Source organism: Dermacentor silvarum, chromosome 3, assembly GCF_013339745.2.
Source record: "Dermacentor silvarum isolate Dsil-2018 chromosome 3, BIME_Dsil_1.4, whole genome shotgun sequence".
NCBI lineage: Eukaryota > Metazoa > Arthropoda > Arachnida > Ixodida > Ixodidae > Dermacentor > Dermacentor silvarum.
This window is the reverse complement of record NC_051156.1, coordinates 4,427,820-4,446,557: the sequence shown is the minus strand read 5'-3', so window position 1 is coordinate 4,446,557 and position 18,738 is coordinate 4,427,820. Positions and strand designations below refer to the sequence as shown.

Genomic DNA, 18,738 nt, shown 5'->3' with positions numbered 1-18,738 from the left:
ATTAAAGAGGCACACACCAGATGTTACCAAAAAGTTTTCAATAAGTCGACCCCTGGCATCACACCGGGAGTCTCCCCACAAAGTACTGTGAGCGTTAAAATCACCGGTTAGAATATAGGGCTCCGGGAGCTGGTCAGTCAGCTTGTAGAACTCTGTTTTGCTAAGTTGGTGATGAGGCGGTATGTAAATGCAACAGATGGTTACAAATTTTTTAAAGAGAATTGCTCGCACAGATACCGCATCAAGGGACGTCTGAAGAGAAAGGTTATGACAAGCAACAGACTTATCTACTATTATTGCTACTCCACCGGACGGGGTGACAGCGTCGTCACGGTCTCTCCGGAAGATAGCATATTGTCTGAGGAAGTTTGTTTGTTGGGGTTTTAAATGCGTTTCCTGAACACACAGCACTTTTGGCTTATATTTATGTAGGAGTTCTGTGATATCGTCGAGGTTATGGAGAAGTCCTCTCACATTCCATTGTAGGATTTGTGTGACCATTTGAATAGTGTTTTATGCTGTTTGTTCAAGAATGCAATGTTGGCTCACGGGCCTTTTCCAGGCGCCGTGACACGAGATTTTTCTTTTTTGGAGCGGTCGATAGAATCGCGCCGCTCCTTAGGCGCTGGTGGCGCCGTCTGGCCGGTTGTTGTGTCCATTGCATCTTGCGACGCGCTGGACACACGCTCTTGCGAGCGGTTAGTTTGACGTGAAGGCCTCGTCTCGAGGGACGGGACCTTGGAGGCCACCAGCCCGGAGGTCGATGGCCCCTTGTTCTGAGATGGCGGAGCAGCGCTAGCTGCAGCCGCCGAGGGGGCGGATGGCGTCACCGCCGGCTCACTATGCGTGTGCCAGACAGCCGCCGGAAGCCGTTGTGGCGCTGCCCCCTGACGCACCACTTCGGCAAAGCTGGTTTTCGGCAGGTGCGATACCCGCCTGCGTGCCTCCTTGAAAGTTATGTTTTCCTTTACTTTAATAGTTACTATTTATTTTTCTTTTTTCCAGGATGGGCACGACCGCGAGTAGGCGGCGTGGTCCCCATCACAGTTAACACAATGTAGAGAGCTTTCACAAGACTCGGAGGAAGGTTCAGGAGCACTGCATTTTGCACAAGTTTGGCGGCCTCGGCAGTTCTGGGAACTATGGCCGAACCGCTGGCACTTAAAACATCTCAGAGGATTTGGCACGTATGGCCTTACACGAAGTTTGATGTACCCGGCCTCGATAGACTCGGGCAGAACACTTGAATTGAAAGTAAGTATTAAGTGCTTGGTCTGGAGTTCTTTGCCATCCCGCCTCATTTTAATCCGTTTAACATTGATGACATTCTGGTCACTGAAACCCTCAAGGAGTTCAGCCTCACTCAGCTGCAACAGGTCATCATCTGAGACAACGCCACGGGTGGTATTCATGGTACGGTGTGGGGTTACTGTTAGTCGGGCATCTCCAAATGACACTAGATTGGGCAGTTTCTCGTATTGTTTCAGATCACGGAGCTCCAAGAGGAGATCCCCGCTTGCCATCCTGGATGCTTTATAGCCTTGTCACATGAAATCGGGGAAAGTTCTGTGTTTGACGTCCAAAAAACTGGAACACATCTTCGGTGCGCCCTCTTTTCAGACGGCGATCAGGGAGTGGTGGAAAAGGACTAGCCATAAGAATATCTGGGTTTTCGGCAGCAGCGCCAGCCACCCACCATGGAGCCCAACAAGGGGACGCTGCAGGGCCTGTAAACACAAGACCTGCAGACGCCAGCTGTACGTCACCACTATAACCAAATATGGAATATCCAAGGTTGGCTACCCACACAAGGTTAACCCTTGCCGCCCAGAAAATCAGAAGTAAAGGAAGTGAGTAGGAGACAGGAAAGATTGAAAGTCAGACAGAAAGGCGAAGATTGAGGAGGAGGACAGGAAGGGGCGACTGCCGATTTCCCCCGGGTGGGTCAGTCCGGGGGTGCCGTCTATGTGAAGCAGAGGCCGAAGAGGTGTGTTGCCTCCGCCGGGGGGCCTTAAAGGTCCGAACACCCAGCATCGGCTCAACCCCCAGGATCCCCCTTTCCCCAGACACGGCTAAGCCGCGCACGGCTACACGCGGGAGGGTCCAACCCTCATGTGCTCGGGTCCGTGGTGGCGCAACTCACCAAACGCCTGCTTGCGCAGACGCCCCTGCGGGGAATCAGCAAGGACCACCTCTATAAATTAGAAGTGCGTAACAATGTTAAACTGTGCATGTCCAACGAAAGTTTTCGTGAGGGTATGCATTCATTTGACTTTCGTAATTCGTAATTCGTTATTCATAATCGATAATTATATATTAGAGATTCAGGAATTCTTAGTTGTCGAAAACGGGCTGTAATTTAGATAAGTTATCCTATCTAAAACGACATACAGTTTCCTCATTGAAAGTTGATTTGACGAAAAATTTAAAAATAAAGGACAATGCCATCAGATCTCGTGGCCACCTTGTTAGTGCGATATTCGTACGACCTTATTATTAGGAAAGTTAAGACTACTTAACTATTTGCGCTAAAGGAACGCAGGCTTCTTTTTGTATAATTCATGAGCCCCTGAGAATGCTTATGACTTTCAATGAATTAGTTTTCTCCAGTTTCTACAAAACATGAATTCACGTACACACGTAATAACGCGTACTAAACAGCTATAGGCTATAGGAGTGTTCTCTGATAACAAATATTCAAGAAAATAAAACAATTCAATTACGTGGTCACATACCTTGTTGAATAGCATCAGCCCATTGGTGAAGATGGCTGATCCCAGAGGACTTTGAGCACAGTTTACGACTTCCCTGCATGGTATACATTTTATGTTGAACGTCCAGCGAAAAGTGAATAATATTGCAAAGTGTGTGACGCGTGCTATTACGTTCGATCCATGTTGAAAGTAATTCCCACGTCTCTACTTCTTTCGTAGCAGGCACAACTCTGTACGTTGGCGGTACGACGGATAATTGCCACTATAAGCTGATTGCGACGTGAAACTGCAAAGCCCGTTCGAGTAAGGCTACGCGCTTGACTATAAAACTAGGTTCCGGCATTGTTGAAAAAAAAACACACACACACAAAATACACCAACAACATTGAAGCGCAAAATGAAAACAGGAAAAAAAAAGTTCGCAGTTTCGGCCGAAAGGCGAAGCATCAATTGCGATAGCAAATTAGCAGACAGCCATACGAAGTAAAGATAGTACTTTTATCGGCCGTATCGACTTGTAAACGTTCGCTTGCTAACTAATTTAACAAGCAAAGTGTCCGCGCGCACAGCAAACATGAACACGTCACACTCCATGACCGCGGACACTCGCTGTCAGAACGCTGGCGTTCGGAAACGCGGCAGCAGCAGCGAGCCAAGTGACCTTCGTGCAGTTGTCTATCGCTTCAATCGCAGAGCGCTGAGAGAACACGCAGCACGCATAAAGCTAAGAGCCGCCGACGCGCCTATAGACTCTGCCCTCAACGCAGATCGCTCTCAACATACGGCCATGCGACCGCGCACGAGCGCGCGCAGCCGCCATTTGCACTTGCAGCCGGAGTAAAATGCTGCCCCCCCCCCCCCCCCCTCCTCCCTGCCTGCCCTCCCCCCATGCCTCGCAACGCTGAGTGCCTCGCACGTCGCGAGAGACGACGCAGTTCCTAGCCCGCTTTCTTCCCATTCGAGCGGATGCCGGCTCCCCTCGCACGCTTTCACTCGCACATAGAGCGTAGGGTGCGCGGATACGGCGTTATCGCCCTTGGACTTTATACGGAACAACACAGTGACGACGACGGTGGCGGCGACGGCGACGGCAGGAATTCGCCTGGAGTGTCCATATAATTTCTATCGCAATAAAAGAAAAACAATAGTGAGCCGCTTTTTCAAGGTACACGAAGGTGAGGACAGGGGACGTCAAGCATGTAGTATAATCAAGGTTAAGTGCATAGAGAGTCGGAATAACATCAGGGATTTTTTTTCTTTTTTTTCGTTTTTATTTACGAACGGCCCGTAACCAAAAGCCACACACACAAAAAAGACTAACGTGCGCGTTATTTTCGTAACGCAGTGTCTTCAAAGCAGCAACTGCAGCTGATTGGGGAAATACCGCTTCGCGAATACATAACGCCGATATGAAAAACATAGACACGACATAGAGACAGTATGTCTGATGCGCCACAGCAGACTAAGACGAAGCTTGTAGGATGTAGATAAAAACCGCGATATCAAGAAGCGCGTTTCGCATCACAACAGAAGCTAGGCTCACATATGCGTTATTTTATTGTTTGATAAGAAACATGTACATTGTTTATTCCTTTTCCGTTGAGCGTTTTTCACTGGCTAATCACTGTTACAAAGATATCGCTCAGTGCGACGCGCGCCTACATGTATCGGGACGTTCCCAAATGTCGTCACCGATTATACAGCGAAAGAATCTTGTCGAATCACATTGCTTGTGCGACGCGAATAGGGGTGCACACACCTTTAGAGTGCTTTAACCAGTACGTGCGAGACTCGGCTGTCATGTCACAAAGGCATGTGGGCGACTTATAACGGCGAGAAGCGGTGAGAAGCGGCGATGACATGCGTAGCGCGAAAAGCAATTTTCACTTCGAATGCCCTCTGCTAGGCTGTTCCCTCCAGAAGTGCACACGCCCTACCTTTATCATGCACGAGGCCCCATCGTGTACTGAAACAAATAACCAAGTCACGCGGCTACAGGTATTTGCAATGATCTCTTCTTCTTCTTCTTTTTTTTTCAGGACAGTGGAAGGTTAGATAATTTTCCAAGAAGATAAGGTTATCCTACTCAGGGATGGTGCGTATACGGACATGCAGCTTGTTTCAGACTCCGGGCTTTGTTATCTGCATAGAAAAGTTATCTTCGTGTGATGCGAATTCGCGATGTATTTAGCTACAGTTTGTCAAGCTTTGCAGCCAAAAGGAAACTAGAGCATTGGCTTTTAGTTTCCCCTAAGGGAATATACGCAGCCAGTAGGTGCAAAGTCAGGCCAAGTGCAACGGAAGGCGCTTTTCGTCTGCTTATGCAGAAGACAACGCCCAGTCAGCTCAGTTAGGCCGTCCAGTCTGTCAAATACAGCACATAACGTCATAGCCTCTGTTCTACACTACACTCGTGTGCGCGGGTCTGCATAAAGTGTAGGTAAACAAATAGCCTTGATATAAAACACTTTCATAAATAGAGCTCCACAAATTTAACACAGGATTACGCCTATGTTTTTATATTGTGAGTGGCACAAGCGTAGCTTAAACAAGAAGCCGGCTAATTTGACAACTTGGTGGCACACAAAGGTGTCGATGAACGTTTTTTTTTTTTGAGCAGAGCACGAAATGTTTGTTCGTAAAGAACCTGTAAATTTATTCTATCAACGCTTTTGTTGTGTCTACGCCTTCCTTCGTCTTCGTTTTGAGCGTGCTGTTGTTATTATCAATGAAGCAATATCCACTTGCCCAGTTTTCAGTCTTCTTCTCTTAATCTATGTTCAAAGCCGCTAAACTTTTATTTTTCAGTATATCTCACAATGCCGACACAAATGCTCAGTGTGCCGAAAAAATGAACTTCAGGAATGTTAAAGCAACAATCAAGGATACATTTTGCGCTGCGAATCGCATCCGCCAATCATAAACGTGGAAAGCCGCAGTGAGTACACAAAAAACGCTGCAATGAGACATAGATCTGCACCGGTAGCCTGCAGAGGGCCCATATAGCTTCACGTGTGAGCATTCTCACCCTATGTTAGCCTTGGTTAAGCACTCATCCATGGTGCGGAATCCTTCGTCCAGCTCGTGCATCAGCTCCACGTCCGTCGGCAGGTACAGGGATGTCACCGGACGTGCCTGTGACAAGCGACGTACATGGTTGGATATTTCTCGTGGGTACTAAGCTAAGGTGCACTTATAGCTTATATTTAACCAGGGGTGCTATAACGTAAAGCTATTGCAAACTTTTCTATTCAATATCTGCAATCAGTACTCCAGGATTGGTCAAATTTTTTAGGGCCACCCCCACTTCGCTTATCGGTCACGCGATGTCAGGAAAACCGTGAAAGCTCCTCATCTGATATGACATGTAGATGCTGAATATGCATGGTTAGACTGAACAAAAGAAAAATTATTATTTACGATTCTACGCCTTTCTCGCAATCAGTCTCCCGCAAATGGTCAAAAGTTTCCGGGCAGCGCTCACTTCGCCTGTCTGTCACGCGACGTCAGAAAGCCGCCAAAACTCACCACGCCAAAATGACGTGTACGCATTAAAGATGCATCATTATGCCAAACGAAACAGATTTTTTTCGCTATAACTGGAGACTGCCTCGTTCCGAAATGAATAGAAGATAGCTGCCTGCCGGTCGCCCTGGCCCTGGCTACATGTACATACATGCGGGCGAGAATGGAGTTATTTGCGAATAATAGAAAAAAAAAAGCAGTCGTGGCGGTCTAACGTTGTCGAATCCTTTCGGCACGCATACGACATCACTTTGCCAAATTTTCTTCACTCAGAATCAGTTTTAGCTCCATTTGTACCCTTCTGTTGCACGCCGCCGCGATTTTCTGCCAAACACATAAAACTAAGCAAGAACAAGCGGTCAATAGCAATCGCCGGTACTAGGTTCTTTACTTTCACTGTTTTAGCCCGGCCTCACCGAAACTCTTGCCACTTCTGCGTGATCCTCGCCTCTAGTCAGTCAATTAGATACGAAAAACAAGTAAGGCTATTCACTTTGAAATCAAACAAAAGTGATCTCCTATAAATGAGGAGAATGTTTCATGGGTCTGTTGAAACAACGCTGCGAGTACTTGCCCGATGCTGGCGTCGGCGGCTACGCCAGCATCGGGAGATTGACATCAGGAGATTGAAATATAAACAGATTGGAATAATTTTACTTCATAGGGCCCCTAAGCTACTGCATATATGAAAAACTAAATGATTTGATAATTGCAGTGCGCTCCTTGCAAGGGCAGATAGTAGCGGCAAGGAGCGAATATTGTTGCCGTTCATGATACCGCCCCCATTCAGCATGGCACTCACAGACAAAAACACTCCGTACGATGATTAATGGGAATGGAGTTGATTAATCTTTACTATGCTAGGTAATTAAATTTGTCGTCTTCGTTTTTCTATACGTCAATGTCGCGACCACCTTCTGTTATTTCTCGGTTACGAGGAATTCCGGGCGAGGAAGACATTTATTTGACTGCGACTCCTATTCAGCGTCTCGTTTCGTCACCCCTACTGGATTGCTTTTTGAGAGTGACAGTGAACGGTATCATGGCAGATGCCGTTTAAGTAAACATGTGCAAATGTTTCGCAATGATTACGGCCTGCTGACGGCATGATTCAGCTAAAGATTGGCTAGTGTGAGCGGTCAACCTTAGTAATTACATTGTTCATTGAGGAAGTTCGCGAGCATTGCCAACTGGACGACGGTGATATTGCGTAGCGGTGTGATCACAGAACGAGCGTTACTTTAGCAAAATTCAAGAGCGACAGCTCATTAACTACAAGTCGGGGTCCAACACTGCGAGAGATAGCATGTTCGGCCTTGGTCTGCTGTTTTATTCTTCTAGGGAAAAAAGGTGGTTTACCACTCACTTCACTCCGACACTGTGTTATATTGCGATAGCAATTATATGGACACTCCAGGCGCATTTATGCCGTGAGCGTCGCCGCCGCCGTGAGGTTCCGTATAATGTCCAAGGGCGATAAAATCATCGCAGCGTGCCATATGCTGTGTGCGCGAGTGAAAGCTTGAGAGGGTGAGCTGGCAATCGTGCGCCGTGCGAGGGTGGGCGGGCGATGGTGAGCGGGCAGGAAGCGCGCCGTCTTCCATGGCGCGCAACGCTCCGGGGGGTGGGTAGGGAAGGGGGGGGGGGGGCGTTCTACTCTGGGCGGCCCGGGCAGCCCCGCTCGCCCGGCCGGGCCGCTGTGTCTTGTAAGCCATCGGTGTCGGCGACACCGTTCATCGTACGCTGTGTTTTCGCGGCTTGTTTGCGTTGATGCGAGCGGCAGCTGGAAGGTCAACTCGCTCGTTGCTGATGCCGCGCTTACTCACTCCAGCGTTTTGACAGCGAGTTTCCGCGGTCAACGAGTGAGATGTGTTCATGTTTGCTTGTGCGCGCTTGACACCGTGCTTGTCAATTTAGTTAGTATGCCTATGTTTAAAAGTTTATACGGCCGATAAAACTGCTTGCCTTACTTCGTCCACTAATTTGCTGTCGCAATCGATGCTTCGCCTATCGGGCGAAACTGCGACTTTTTAAAAACCGTTTCTTAACCGGAGCACAATGCAAAGCAATGGAAGACAATTCAATCAGTCTCATGTGGCCAACGTTTCGTGTCTTTACGACCAGCATCCTAACCTTCGTGAAAGAACTGCCCGTTGTAAACGTGAGCACCGCGCTACCTACTACACGAAGTGCGCTCAAAACCTTCTCCGCTCGTATCGCGTTATAACCAATGCCTCAAACTGGGCGCATCCTCCTTTGCTGGTGTCCCCCGCTCCTTCACTTCTCTTGTCAAACTTCCTTGCTCTCATTGTTTGCAAGTCACGTACCTGTAAGACGTAGAGCGTGTCGCCCTTGAACGCCCACTCCACGTCTCGCGGACCTCCGAAGGCACTCTCCAGCTGCAAAGGGTTTAAAAAGAAACACGCCACTTTCACTGTTCTAGCACCGCTCACAAGAAATGCCATATTTACTAAAGTTGTGTTAGTGTGCACGGACCACACTGCGCCACTTGCGAGCAAAGATTACCAATCACCATGTTGGGCAAACTCCAGAAGGCACAACAGCGCCTCGTTCGTACCCATGTTGGAAGCATAGTATTTGTGGAAACTTTTCTAGTATGGGAAACTTTTCGTATGGAAATGGCCGAGAGCCCGATGTGCGACTCCTGTATGTGCGAGGAAATCATCGAGCACCTATTTTGCACCTGTCCTCGCTACGACGTACAACGCCTGTCTCTCAGGACAACTTTAAACCGGCTGAACTCGAGACCGTTCTCTGAGTCAAAGATACTCGGACCGTGAATACACACGTCACTGACAAAAAAGCGATGCGTGCTTTAGTACAGTATTTGAAGTGCACCGGTTTAAGAGATAGTGTCCCTATAGTGTCCATGTACATCGTCCGACGTGTACTCCGTACTCATTCTCTCCTTATTTTCTCTTTCTATTCTCCCTTTCCCTTACCCCTAGTGCGGGGTAGCAAACCGGACGCTTTTCTGGTTGACGTTGACCTCCCTGCCTCTCCTCCTCCTTGCTGTCTCTCTCTTTCTAGTATAATTACGTATGGTTTCTGGAGATGCAGAATGGTTATATCGGTAATGATGCGACTGTAAAAATAGTAATAATACACAGCAGAACCACCAATATCCCCTGTGCTAGTATACTTAAAATTAACATTAAAGAAAGTTAAGCTTACAGGCAGATATAAGCTTATGATATTGAAAGGATCAATGTGCCAGGAATCTTAACGAAACAAGCATTCGCCTGCCGCAGCCATTGCTATTTATTTCTCGCGCAGCGGAATTCCCATGCGCTGATACTTTTACCAGTGCAATAGCGCATATCATGCTTCGTATAATATTTCATATCCAGGGTGGTCATTTTTAAGTGTTATGGAATTTTTTAAAATTGCCTGTGGCAGATAGCGTAATTATTGTCCTTGAGGTAGATTACTTGAAAAGGTGGATATTACTAGTACGCGAAAAAGAAACACATTTTCACCTAATTAACAAAAAATAACCAATTACCTTATTAATTACTTTACGGCACATATTGCAATTTACGAATTGTAGCCGGCGAGCTTGCAAAATGTACCCACTTGAAAGGCATGTCCTTGATGACAGCACTTTCGAGATATTATTTCCCGAAGTGTGGGACGGAATAAATGGGCGTTCCAGTTAGTTTTGTGCTTCAATGCATAAAAGAGCGGCCTGTCAAAGAAGTGGAACAACAGTGCATTTTTACGGCAAGTTCGCAGGCGATGGATCTCCCACCTGGCGCCATACTGGAAATTCATTCCAAGTGGATGCGCCTTGTAGACTCACCGGCTACAATTCTTAAATTGCGATATGTACTGTAATGTACATATCCAAAAGATAATTAGTAGATTTCTGTTAATTAGTTGCATATTTGTTTAGATTTCTCGTGCAAGTAATGTGCGCCTCTCTCAATTATCCTGCTCAAGGACTGGAATTATGCTATCTGCAGATAGGTATTTAAAAAAAATTCAATAAAACTAAGAAATGATCACCCTGTATATAAAAGTTGCAAGCCGTAGTCGTTCAAGGCGCTAATAGGTCGGTGCAAGCGGCACAACAATAAAGAGAGGTGCATTAATTTTATTTTGCTTCGTTCTTGCATTTGACAACGTTCTTTACTTCACCGCCACTTTACTTAGGGCACTTACGTAAACATTCACACCTAATCATTACTACTTGCGACTCTTGTGAGATCCTACGTAAAAAAATGAATGGATTAGGATATCAAGAATACTCTTAATTACTACAGCAAGAACAACGAATACAAAAGGGAGACACGAAGCGATAGGACCATGCGTTGAATGCGTTCTCCTAAAATAACAAGAATAATTTGCGATCGCGGTGTGGCTGCGTAAATAATTGCATTAGAGAAGTCTAGACAAATCATGTCCCCCTCACGCAGTCTTGCATTTTATTTAATGCACTAATTTTGTTTTCACATACATCTATTTATGAAATATCATTGTTATTTGCTGTAATGAAGTGGACGTAAACAGAAAAAATATAATCCCTAAAACAAAAAAGCCGCCAAAAGTTATATCTGCGACAAAGCCTATTAGCAAAGTGCAACAAAAACCATGTAACGCCCACAATTTACAAATTGAACAACTCTATAGCACCACCCTCCAACGGGAGTTGCAACATTACCAACGGAGTCAATGACCAATCAACAGTTTCTTAACCTACACTAGACAACGATTCAGGGTGAATACAAGCTGGTGTAGGTACATTGGTATAAAAAGGTAATTTACTTTTGCGCTAATATTTAGGATTTTTTTTCACACACATGTTCATTGTTCTTTCTGAATTCGAAGCCTCAAAGTTAAGCAATTACATTTGTTGCTAAGGAATTACATTAGATTTGTTGTAAATGCTAATATCAAATTATAAAAAAAGTATTCACTCTATGTAGAGTCTTTATATGAGTAGCCAAGAGGACGAACCACGCAAAGAGCTGGAAGATGAAGCCCGCCTAGGTCTGTTACGTATACGTGCGTATAATAAGTCACCTGTGTTTTTTCTTTATTTGTAGGCCTGCTTATCTCGGACCGCTTAACACGAGTGTTAGGAAGTCCCTATGCGCGCGTGTGAAGTTTGTATAGCGTGTAATACACACTGTTTCGCCTTTTCCCTCTGGTTTCCAGTGTGCCTTGGGCAACATCTGAGCTTCAATTACTCTTTTATGGACTTAGCATTTCCCGAACCTGTCACCTTATTTCATAGTTTACAACATTTTTATTAGTGGTATTATTACATAAGAAGTAGCAGCCATCACGTTTAAAGTGACTAAATTTCTTAATTATAATTTTGATTTTACAAAAAACAAGGAAAACAGGGAATATTATGTGCTTTCAGCAGTAGAGAAACATGAATGAGTAGCTATTTTTCTTAGAAATGGGCCTTTAACGAGCGTGTTCGTCAGTTGAATTGTATAAATTTCCTTCAAGCAGTGTTCTGGAGCCACTTCTCTTTAATGCGCAGTTTTATGTCTGCAGATTGCAGTAGTGCCGCTTCATTGCTATAGCGTTCTGAGAACCGCAGGCGTAGCCACCGATGCATAATGCAAGGCTTCCAGTCACGCTCAAGAAGCCGTGCGTAACATAAATAGGCTTTTCTTATCGGTTTTCTTCGTCAATTCCTTTGTGCAAGAAAGCCGGCTAGCTAACGTTGGCAGTAGGCAAGGGAGCGAATCCTGTCCGTAAGAATGAGTAAATGATGATGACACCGTAGCGCAAGTGCTACAGACACCAGTTTTCCACGACCTATTTGATTAAGATTGTCGCGCTTTTAAACAAAACGAAGCAGAACGTTGCCTCAGGCGCTTTAACTACGCACAAAAGAAATTAAAAAAATATAATAGATCAGACCACCGCAGAGTGAGGAACAGATCTAGTACAGGGGCACTTTGAAAACTCTCGCCACCGCTACCACGTTAGATTTTAGTCGAAGGTTCTCCCTCTGCTACACGCAGCCGCATATATCTTTGCAGCATGCGCAAAATCGGGAGCTGCCACCATGTTACTGCGCCTTTATTGTTGCTCTGGTGACCCCGACGTCGCGGGGTCGGTTCAAGGCTGCAGCAGCCGGATTTCGTTCAGCATGGAAGTGCAAAGATGCTCATGTGTAGGGAGGTGTTTTGAGTGCAGGGTACAGAACCCAAAGAGGCCATAATTAGTCTAAAGTCCTGCATCGTCGCGTCTTTCATTGAAGCTAAGTTGATAGCAAGCTAAATGAATGAATGAATGAATGAATTAATCAATCAATCAATCAATCAATCAATCAATCGCCGAGCGGCAATGCCGTCATCTAAGCAACGAGGCAGGTACCAACGACTTGCATTAAATAGCGCTTACCTCTCCGGCGAGCCGTCCAAGCCGCCTGATCTGCTCTTCGGACAGGCAGCACTTCGTTCCGTTCGTGGAAACCGCAGGCTGGAGCTCCGTGCCTCCGCCCTCTGCGAAACAGGCACAGGTGACAGTGGTGTTATGCCTGGCTTTCTTTCTGGCGCTTTGGCGGTGAGTATACTAATTTGGAATGTCCTACTCGCTTCATCATCTTTTTGACGACAAAGAGCTGGCGGCGAGACAAGAGTCACCTCAAGGCAATGGGCAGTGCTTATGTGTCGCTTCCTCGTCTGTTCGACGCCCCAGGGCTCGCCAATGAAACGAGTGCTGGGACCCCAAGCTGCAGTGGGTCACCGGCCATATTGCGTCTCTAAACGGCAAGGGCATTTTTGTGGGCTTCCCTGGAAGTGATCACTGCACCACCACCCGCCTGGTCGAGGACGGCGCCCGGCGCTGACTATTGACGGGCAAACAAGGAAACTCCCCTCGAGATGACAGCCACCGCCACATTCTTTGGAAGCAGTGACGACCCCAAGGGGAGACTCCTCAAATCACTACAAGCTGGCCGCCACAGAGATCCCATTAATTGCTGCAAGAAGCCAATGTCGAGGACTTCCATGGGAACAGCGTCGGCTGTTCAACCCGGCTTCCCATTCACCTCTTCATTGCATCGTAGGTGGGTTCAAAGCTTGGACATCAGAAGAAGGAGTTGGGCGAGGGGGGGGGGGGGGGGGATGCGACTACAGATCAACCATTTCGGGTGGCCGAGACAGGGACATTGAATTCATCGTCTAGTGAAAGAGGGAAATTGACTGCTTAAAAGCAGATCTTGATTGTTGTGCAGAGAGTGCTCAGACATGTAAAGACTCTAACGTGTAGTGTGCTCCGAGAATCATGGAGCCCTGTTTCTTGTGAACCCCAAAATGTAAACTTTTATATAAAACTTGGTTCTCTCGTAGCTCGGGACGTTGCTCGGCACTTCTCTTGCTTAGTTGTAGCCGCAACTAAACTTTGTGAAGGTCGTTCTTATAGTTCCTTTAGTTCTGGAGAACTCTTGCACATGCGAAAGGGGCGTGTACTTACATAAATTTTGACACGTCCAATCAGATTTGTTTAAGGCTCTAACGTGTGTAGTTCATGGAAGTCGCGTATGTGCATGGTGTCGTCGCAAATGTCATCATCATCATCAGCCTATATTTATGTCAACTGCAGGACGAAGACATTTCCCTGCGATCTCCAATTACCCCTGTCTTGCGCTAGCTGATTCCAACTTGCGCCTGGAAATTTCCTAACTTCATCATCCCACCTACTTTTCTGCCGTCCTCGACTGCGCTTCCCTTCTCTTCGTATCCATTCTATAACTCTAATGGTCCACCGGCTATTCATCCTACGCATTAGATGGCCTGCCCAGCTCCATCTTTTCCTCCTAATTTCAACAATATCGACTATCCGATAGCCGATATTCTAGTCGCAAAGGTACTTAACACCAAAATGGCGCCGCAGTATTACAGATTAGGCGTATACATGCAGCTCACCGAGCACGACTGTCTTGTGCTGTTTCGCGCCGATGCAGATCTCGGCAACTTTCATCTCGCCGGTCTTTGCGCAGCGCTCCAGTACCACGGTGTCTGGATCCGTCTTGCCAGAGACGACCGACTGGATAAAGACACGGTTAGGCTTAGTAAAACAGTCTCCTTAGCCAAGCAGCACGCACAAAAGTATGAATTAAATGATCACGGCAGCATCAGTTTGTAATACGCTCTTTTAGGGTAGCAATTATTTAAAATTAATATGTCAAAAACAGTGTGTTTTATGAACGATGGCAATGCTGTAAAAGACGCACTAAAATTTATACGCCTGCTATATCCACATGAAAACATTCTTAATTGCCTGTCCTAAGAAATAGCTTCGGACCGACGTTGAGACCGCGGTGCGCTTATTCGTGTATGATGCAAAATAATTCAACTCGGCAGGTGAACAGAGATAGACATTGTGTTTGAATTATTCATTGCAAGGCAGGTTAGCTTATGTCAGAGGGTTGTAACTTGCTTCCTTGTACAAAGAAGCGGGAATGTGCAGAAAGGCGCGGTGAGGATGACACAGAATCAATGTGCCTGACTGAGCGTAAAACTGTGGTTGGATGAAAACCTCGCAATGTCATGCGGATGGCATTTTCCGACCTCACAAATCTATGAGTGCACAGTGGCGATAGTTGAGGGTGCGATAACTAATTTTGTTGATATATTGCGTGTCATAGCTTGAACTACTTCATCGCTAGATGTAATTGCAGTGATCAGTGAAATAAATAAAAACAGGGGATAGTGTCTTGTTTGCCCCCACACATACTAATTTCTTCGAACCAGCGTAACATTTGTTAAGGAGCAGCCGTCAATATGGTCGCATGACACTGAAAACGTCGTATTGCATGAACCGTGCCAACGGCGAGGTGTTATTGCCCAGACGTTGAACTTTCGCGCGGCATAATATTTTTACTCGCGTTCCGTCGACGAAGTGAATGAATTTTATTTGCACAACCGTGCAGATAAGAGCCGGTGTGTGAAAACAGTGTATTTTGATAGCGAAACCAATACGAATCAAATATTGAATATTTTCCCGAATAGACTTTGAATTATGAACTGTCGCTCTCGCCGTAGATCTTCACACCCTAATATATTCACGACTTTAGCACGTTTCTGCCATTACGCTGCACGCTATGAGACGTTGCTTATTAAAAGCACGAATGAAGCACTCAGAAGAAATTGACCAGTTTGTTGCAATATTCACGGCTCATTGTTGAGTGCAAATAGTAGCGGTTTAGCCGGAAATGTCTGTCTCCCTGATCAGGTCACATTTCGCGTATTCCCCTATGTCGCGTTTGGTGTTTTAGGTTTACTGTGGCCGCCTGAATAAAACTTATCGCCCATCTGGCGATTTGGAAGTATTCGAAAGCTATTCCAAAAATATTCCTATGTATAAATAGTAACCGTTCGATGCCAAAGACCGAATCAAATACAGCGATATTCGGTTTGCTCTTCGAGAGTTTCGTACATTCGCACGCCCCTGTAGAAACGAGCGGTGCAATGGCGCGATAAGATGAAAAGGCGAGGCACGCACGTCTCCGAGCCCATGGTTGGCCGTGATGAGGATGCGTCTGGCGTCTCCGGTGCGGCTGTCGCAGGTGAAGAGGACGCCTGCCGTATCCGCCGGTGCCATGGCCTGCACGACCACGGCCATCGGCGAGTCCAGGGGTTGCCCGTAGCGTCTGCACACCGCGTCGACAATGTGTGCGCCAGATCCACGAATATGCGTGGTTGTTCGATCGACCAATCAATCAATCAAATATTTGATCAATCAATCAATCAATCAATCAATTCGTATTAGTCTGTTTGAACAAGGAGACGGAGGAGTGGCGCATAGCGGTGTTCAACACATGCTAATACACATTTAATTGAACTTAAACGACTAAATCAAGAATTATTTAAACAGAAGCACTTAAATGACTAAATCAAGAAAACGACTAATTTCACGTTTGCTTTGCCCCTAGGGCAACGAAAAAGTGAAATTTGAAAAAGTGAAAAGTGAAACAACTGCCTTTAGACACGCCATCCTAACTCTATGCATCGTCCGATGAAACAAAGTAGACGCTACAATCGCTTCCGCAGTAATGTGGCATTATGGCCAATCTCATGAATTCAATCGAGCAAATGGATAGCCTTGTAATAATCTAGTCAAAAGAGGCGGCAGGGCGTCCTCGAAGAAAGGAAAAAGAATTGGTGCATTTTAACGAAATTAATAATTTAAAAAAGGTGCTCATTTCAATAAAGATAGACGTTGCTCAATTAACTTTGCGTGAATTTATAGTAGACTGTTAAATTTACTAAAACAGTTAAAATAAATATATGAAGCACTGGTCACCAGTATTGAATTAAACGTGCGCCTTGCTCTAAAAAATCATTGTGACGGTTTTTCGTTTCGGACGAGAGTCACGCATCCCAATGAATGGTGATCCACCTACCACTTTGACGGAGCCATTACTTGTCGATGTAAGAACAGACATTGAATTAATATAGAATGAAATGATTAGCTTTCTTGCTTGAAATATTAGGGCGGGTACCCACTACGGTAGACTGAACAACAAACGTAGACAATAAAAAACCACACTAAAAAGGGAAAACAAAGTGAACCGTAGCTTGTGACTAAAATATCTACATAGGGCGTATCCAATATAACGTTAGCCAAGTTCTTTAACCAAAACGAAGACAACTTAAAAAATATGGTGCAAGATACGATTCCAAGACCTAAGATGATCGACCTTAGGTCTTAGGGACTTAAGACTTAAGGTCTTGGTACGGTCGTCAGTGATCTGACTACCGTACACCATATGTCTTAAAATCGTGTCTTGCACATGCTTTTTAAATAATTTTTTTTTCGTTGAACAGCTTGGCCGACGTAAACTGGGATACATGGCAGGAGTAACTTGAAGAATATTGTTACGGCCTCGGGAGAGGGTTAAGGGAGCGTTTACTGATTGAGACACAAAGATGTAGCTCCTTGGGCAATGCTGGCTGGAGTCAATCGTAGGAGCAACGTCGTCTTCTTCTTTCTCCCTCTCTCGCTTCTCTCACTTTTCACTGGCAGTGACCACGGCGTAACATTCCTCCTCTCCCAGACGAAGCCCGCCGGGCGAGTCACTCCTGCTTCCTTCGTGTGAACGGCTTCAAGCGGGCGACATGCGTCACCTCAGTCTTGCATGAACGACGGCCATTTGAAGTGAGACGTGCAAGTGTGTAGTTCACTTCGCTTAGACGATCGAGGATAACGTACGGCCCGGCATAGTCTGCAAGTAGCTTTTGGCTCAAGCCACGTCGGCGTATTGGAGTCCACAGCCACACGAGGTCGCCGGGAACGTAGGTAACATGCTGGTGTTGACTGTCGTAGCGTGTTTTAGATTGGTCTTGCACGGCCAATGTACGTAAGCGCGCAAGTCTACGAGCCTCTTCTACACGACACAATGTCTCTGCGATAGACAAATCGTCATGGATCACAAAAGGAAAGATAGTGTCCAGCGTATGACGAGGTTGGCGCGCGTAAAGAAGGAAGAAAGGGCTGAAACCGGTCGTTTCGTGTTTCGCAGAGTTGAAAGCGTACGTCACGAACGGTAATACTTCATCCCAGTTCTTGTGGTCCGAAGCAACGTACATTGATAACATGTTGATCAACGTTCGGTTTGTGCGCTCGGTGAGGCCATTAGTTTGTGGATGATAAGCTGTTGAGTGTCGGAACTTGGAGGCACACGAACGCAGCAATTCCTCCACAACATCGGCAATAAATTGGCGACCACGGTCACTTATTATCACGCGAGGTGGCCCGTGTCGGAGTATGATTGCATGAAGCATAAAATCAGAAACCTGCGCAGCAGTGGCGGAGGAAAGGGCCGCGGTTTCACAACACCGCGTCAGCTGGTCGGCACACACAATTATCCACCGGTTTCCTTTCGAAGAACGCGGAAACGGCCCGATCAGGTCTATGCCGACTTTTTCAAAAGGGGAACTGGGGGGCTTTACTCGCTGTAGGTGACCGACTGGAGCTGAGGTAGGTCGCTTGTGGCTCTGACACTGCGTACAACTGGCCACATAGGTGTCAATTGTTTTGCGCATTTGAGGCCAGTAGAATCGTTCCTTTGTGCGACTAAGTGTTCGCGCGGTCCCTAAGTGACCAGAGGTCGGGTCATCATGCGTAATAGGCAGAACAGATGTTTGAAGAGACTGGGGAACCACAAGTAGAAAACGGGCGCCCGTCTTTGATAAGTTCCCTTGTAAAGAAGACCATCTCGGACGCAAAATCGGCCTTCGGATATAGGCCCTTGGGTGGCAGAGAAAAAAAGTTGTCGCAGTTTCACCTGAAAGGCGAAGCATCAATTGCGATAGCAAACTTGTAGAGAGCTATACGGAGTAATGATATTAGCTTTATCAGCTGTATAAACTTGGACATGCAGCAGCATCGGCAACACGCAGAACTGTTGTCGACGCCATCGGCGTTTTGCCCGCGTTCGCTCAAAATGCGTGCGACGTTGGTGACTGTTGCCGGAGCCTCTGATATAAATAGGCACTGCGTGCCG

General features: G+C 46.3%; 1 protein-coding gene across 3 annotated transcripts in view; it reads right to left on the bottom strand.

Annotated features, from left to right (window-relative positions):
• LOC119445284 (putative phosphoenolpyruvate synthase) overlaps positions 1 to 18,738 on the bottom strand; it is a 155,887-nt gene that overhangs the window by 49,245 nt on the left and 87,904 nt on the right. For all 3 annotated transcript variants that reach the window (XM_037709597.2, XM_049663190.1, XM_037709598.2), the window contains 6 exons: positions 15,735 to 15,882; positions 14,156 to 14,276; positions 12,630 to 12,730; positions 8,567 to 8,638; positions 5,743 to 5,849; positions 2,736 to 2,808 (listed from right to left, as the gene is read on the bottom strand). In XM_037709597.2, coding sequence (XP_037565525.1) covers positions 2,736 to 2,808; positions 5,743 to 5,849; positions 8,567 to 8,638; positions 12,630 to 12,730; positions 14,156 to 14,276; positions 15,735 to 15,882 — 622 coding nt within the window. The remainder of the gene's footprint in view (positions 1 to 2,735; positions 2,809 to 5,742; positions 5,850 to 8,566; positions 8,639 to 12,629; positions 12,731 to 14,155; positions 14,277 to 15,734; positions 15,883 to 18,738) is intronic.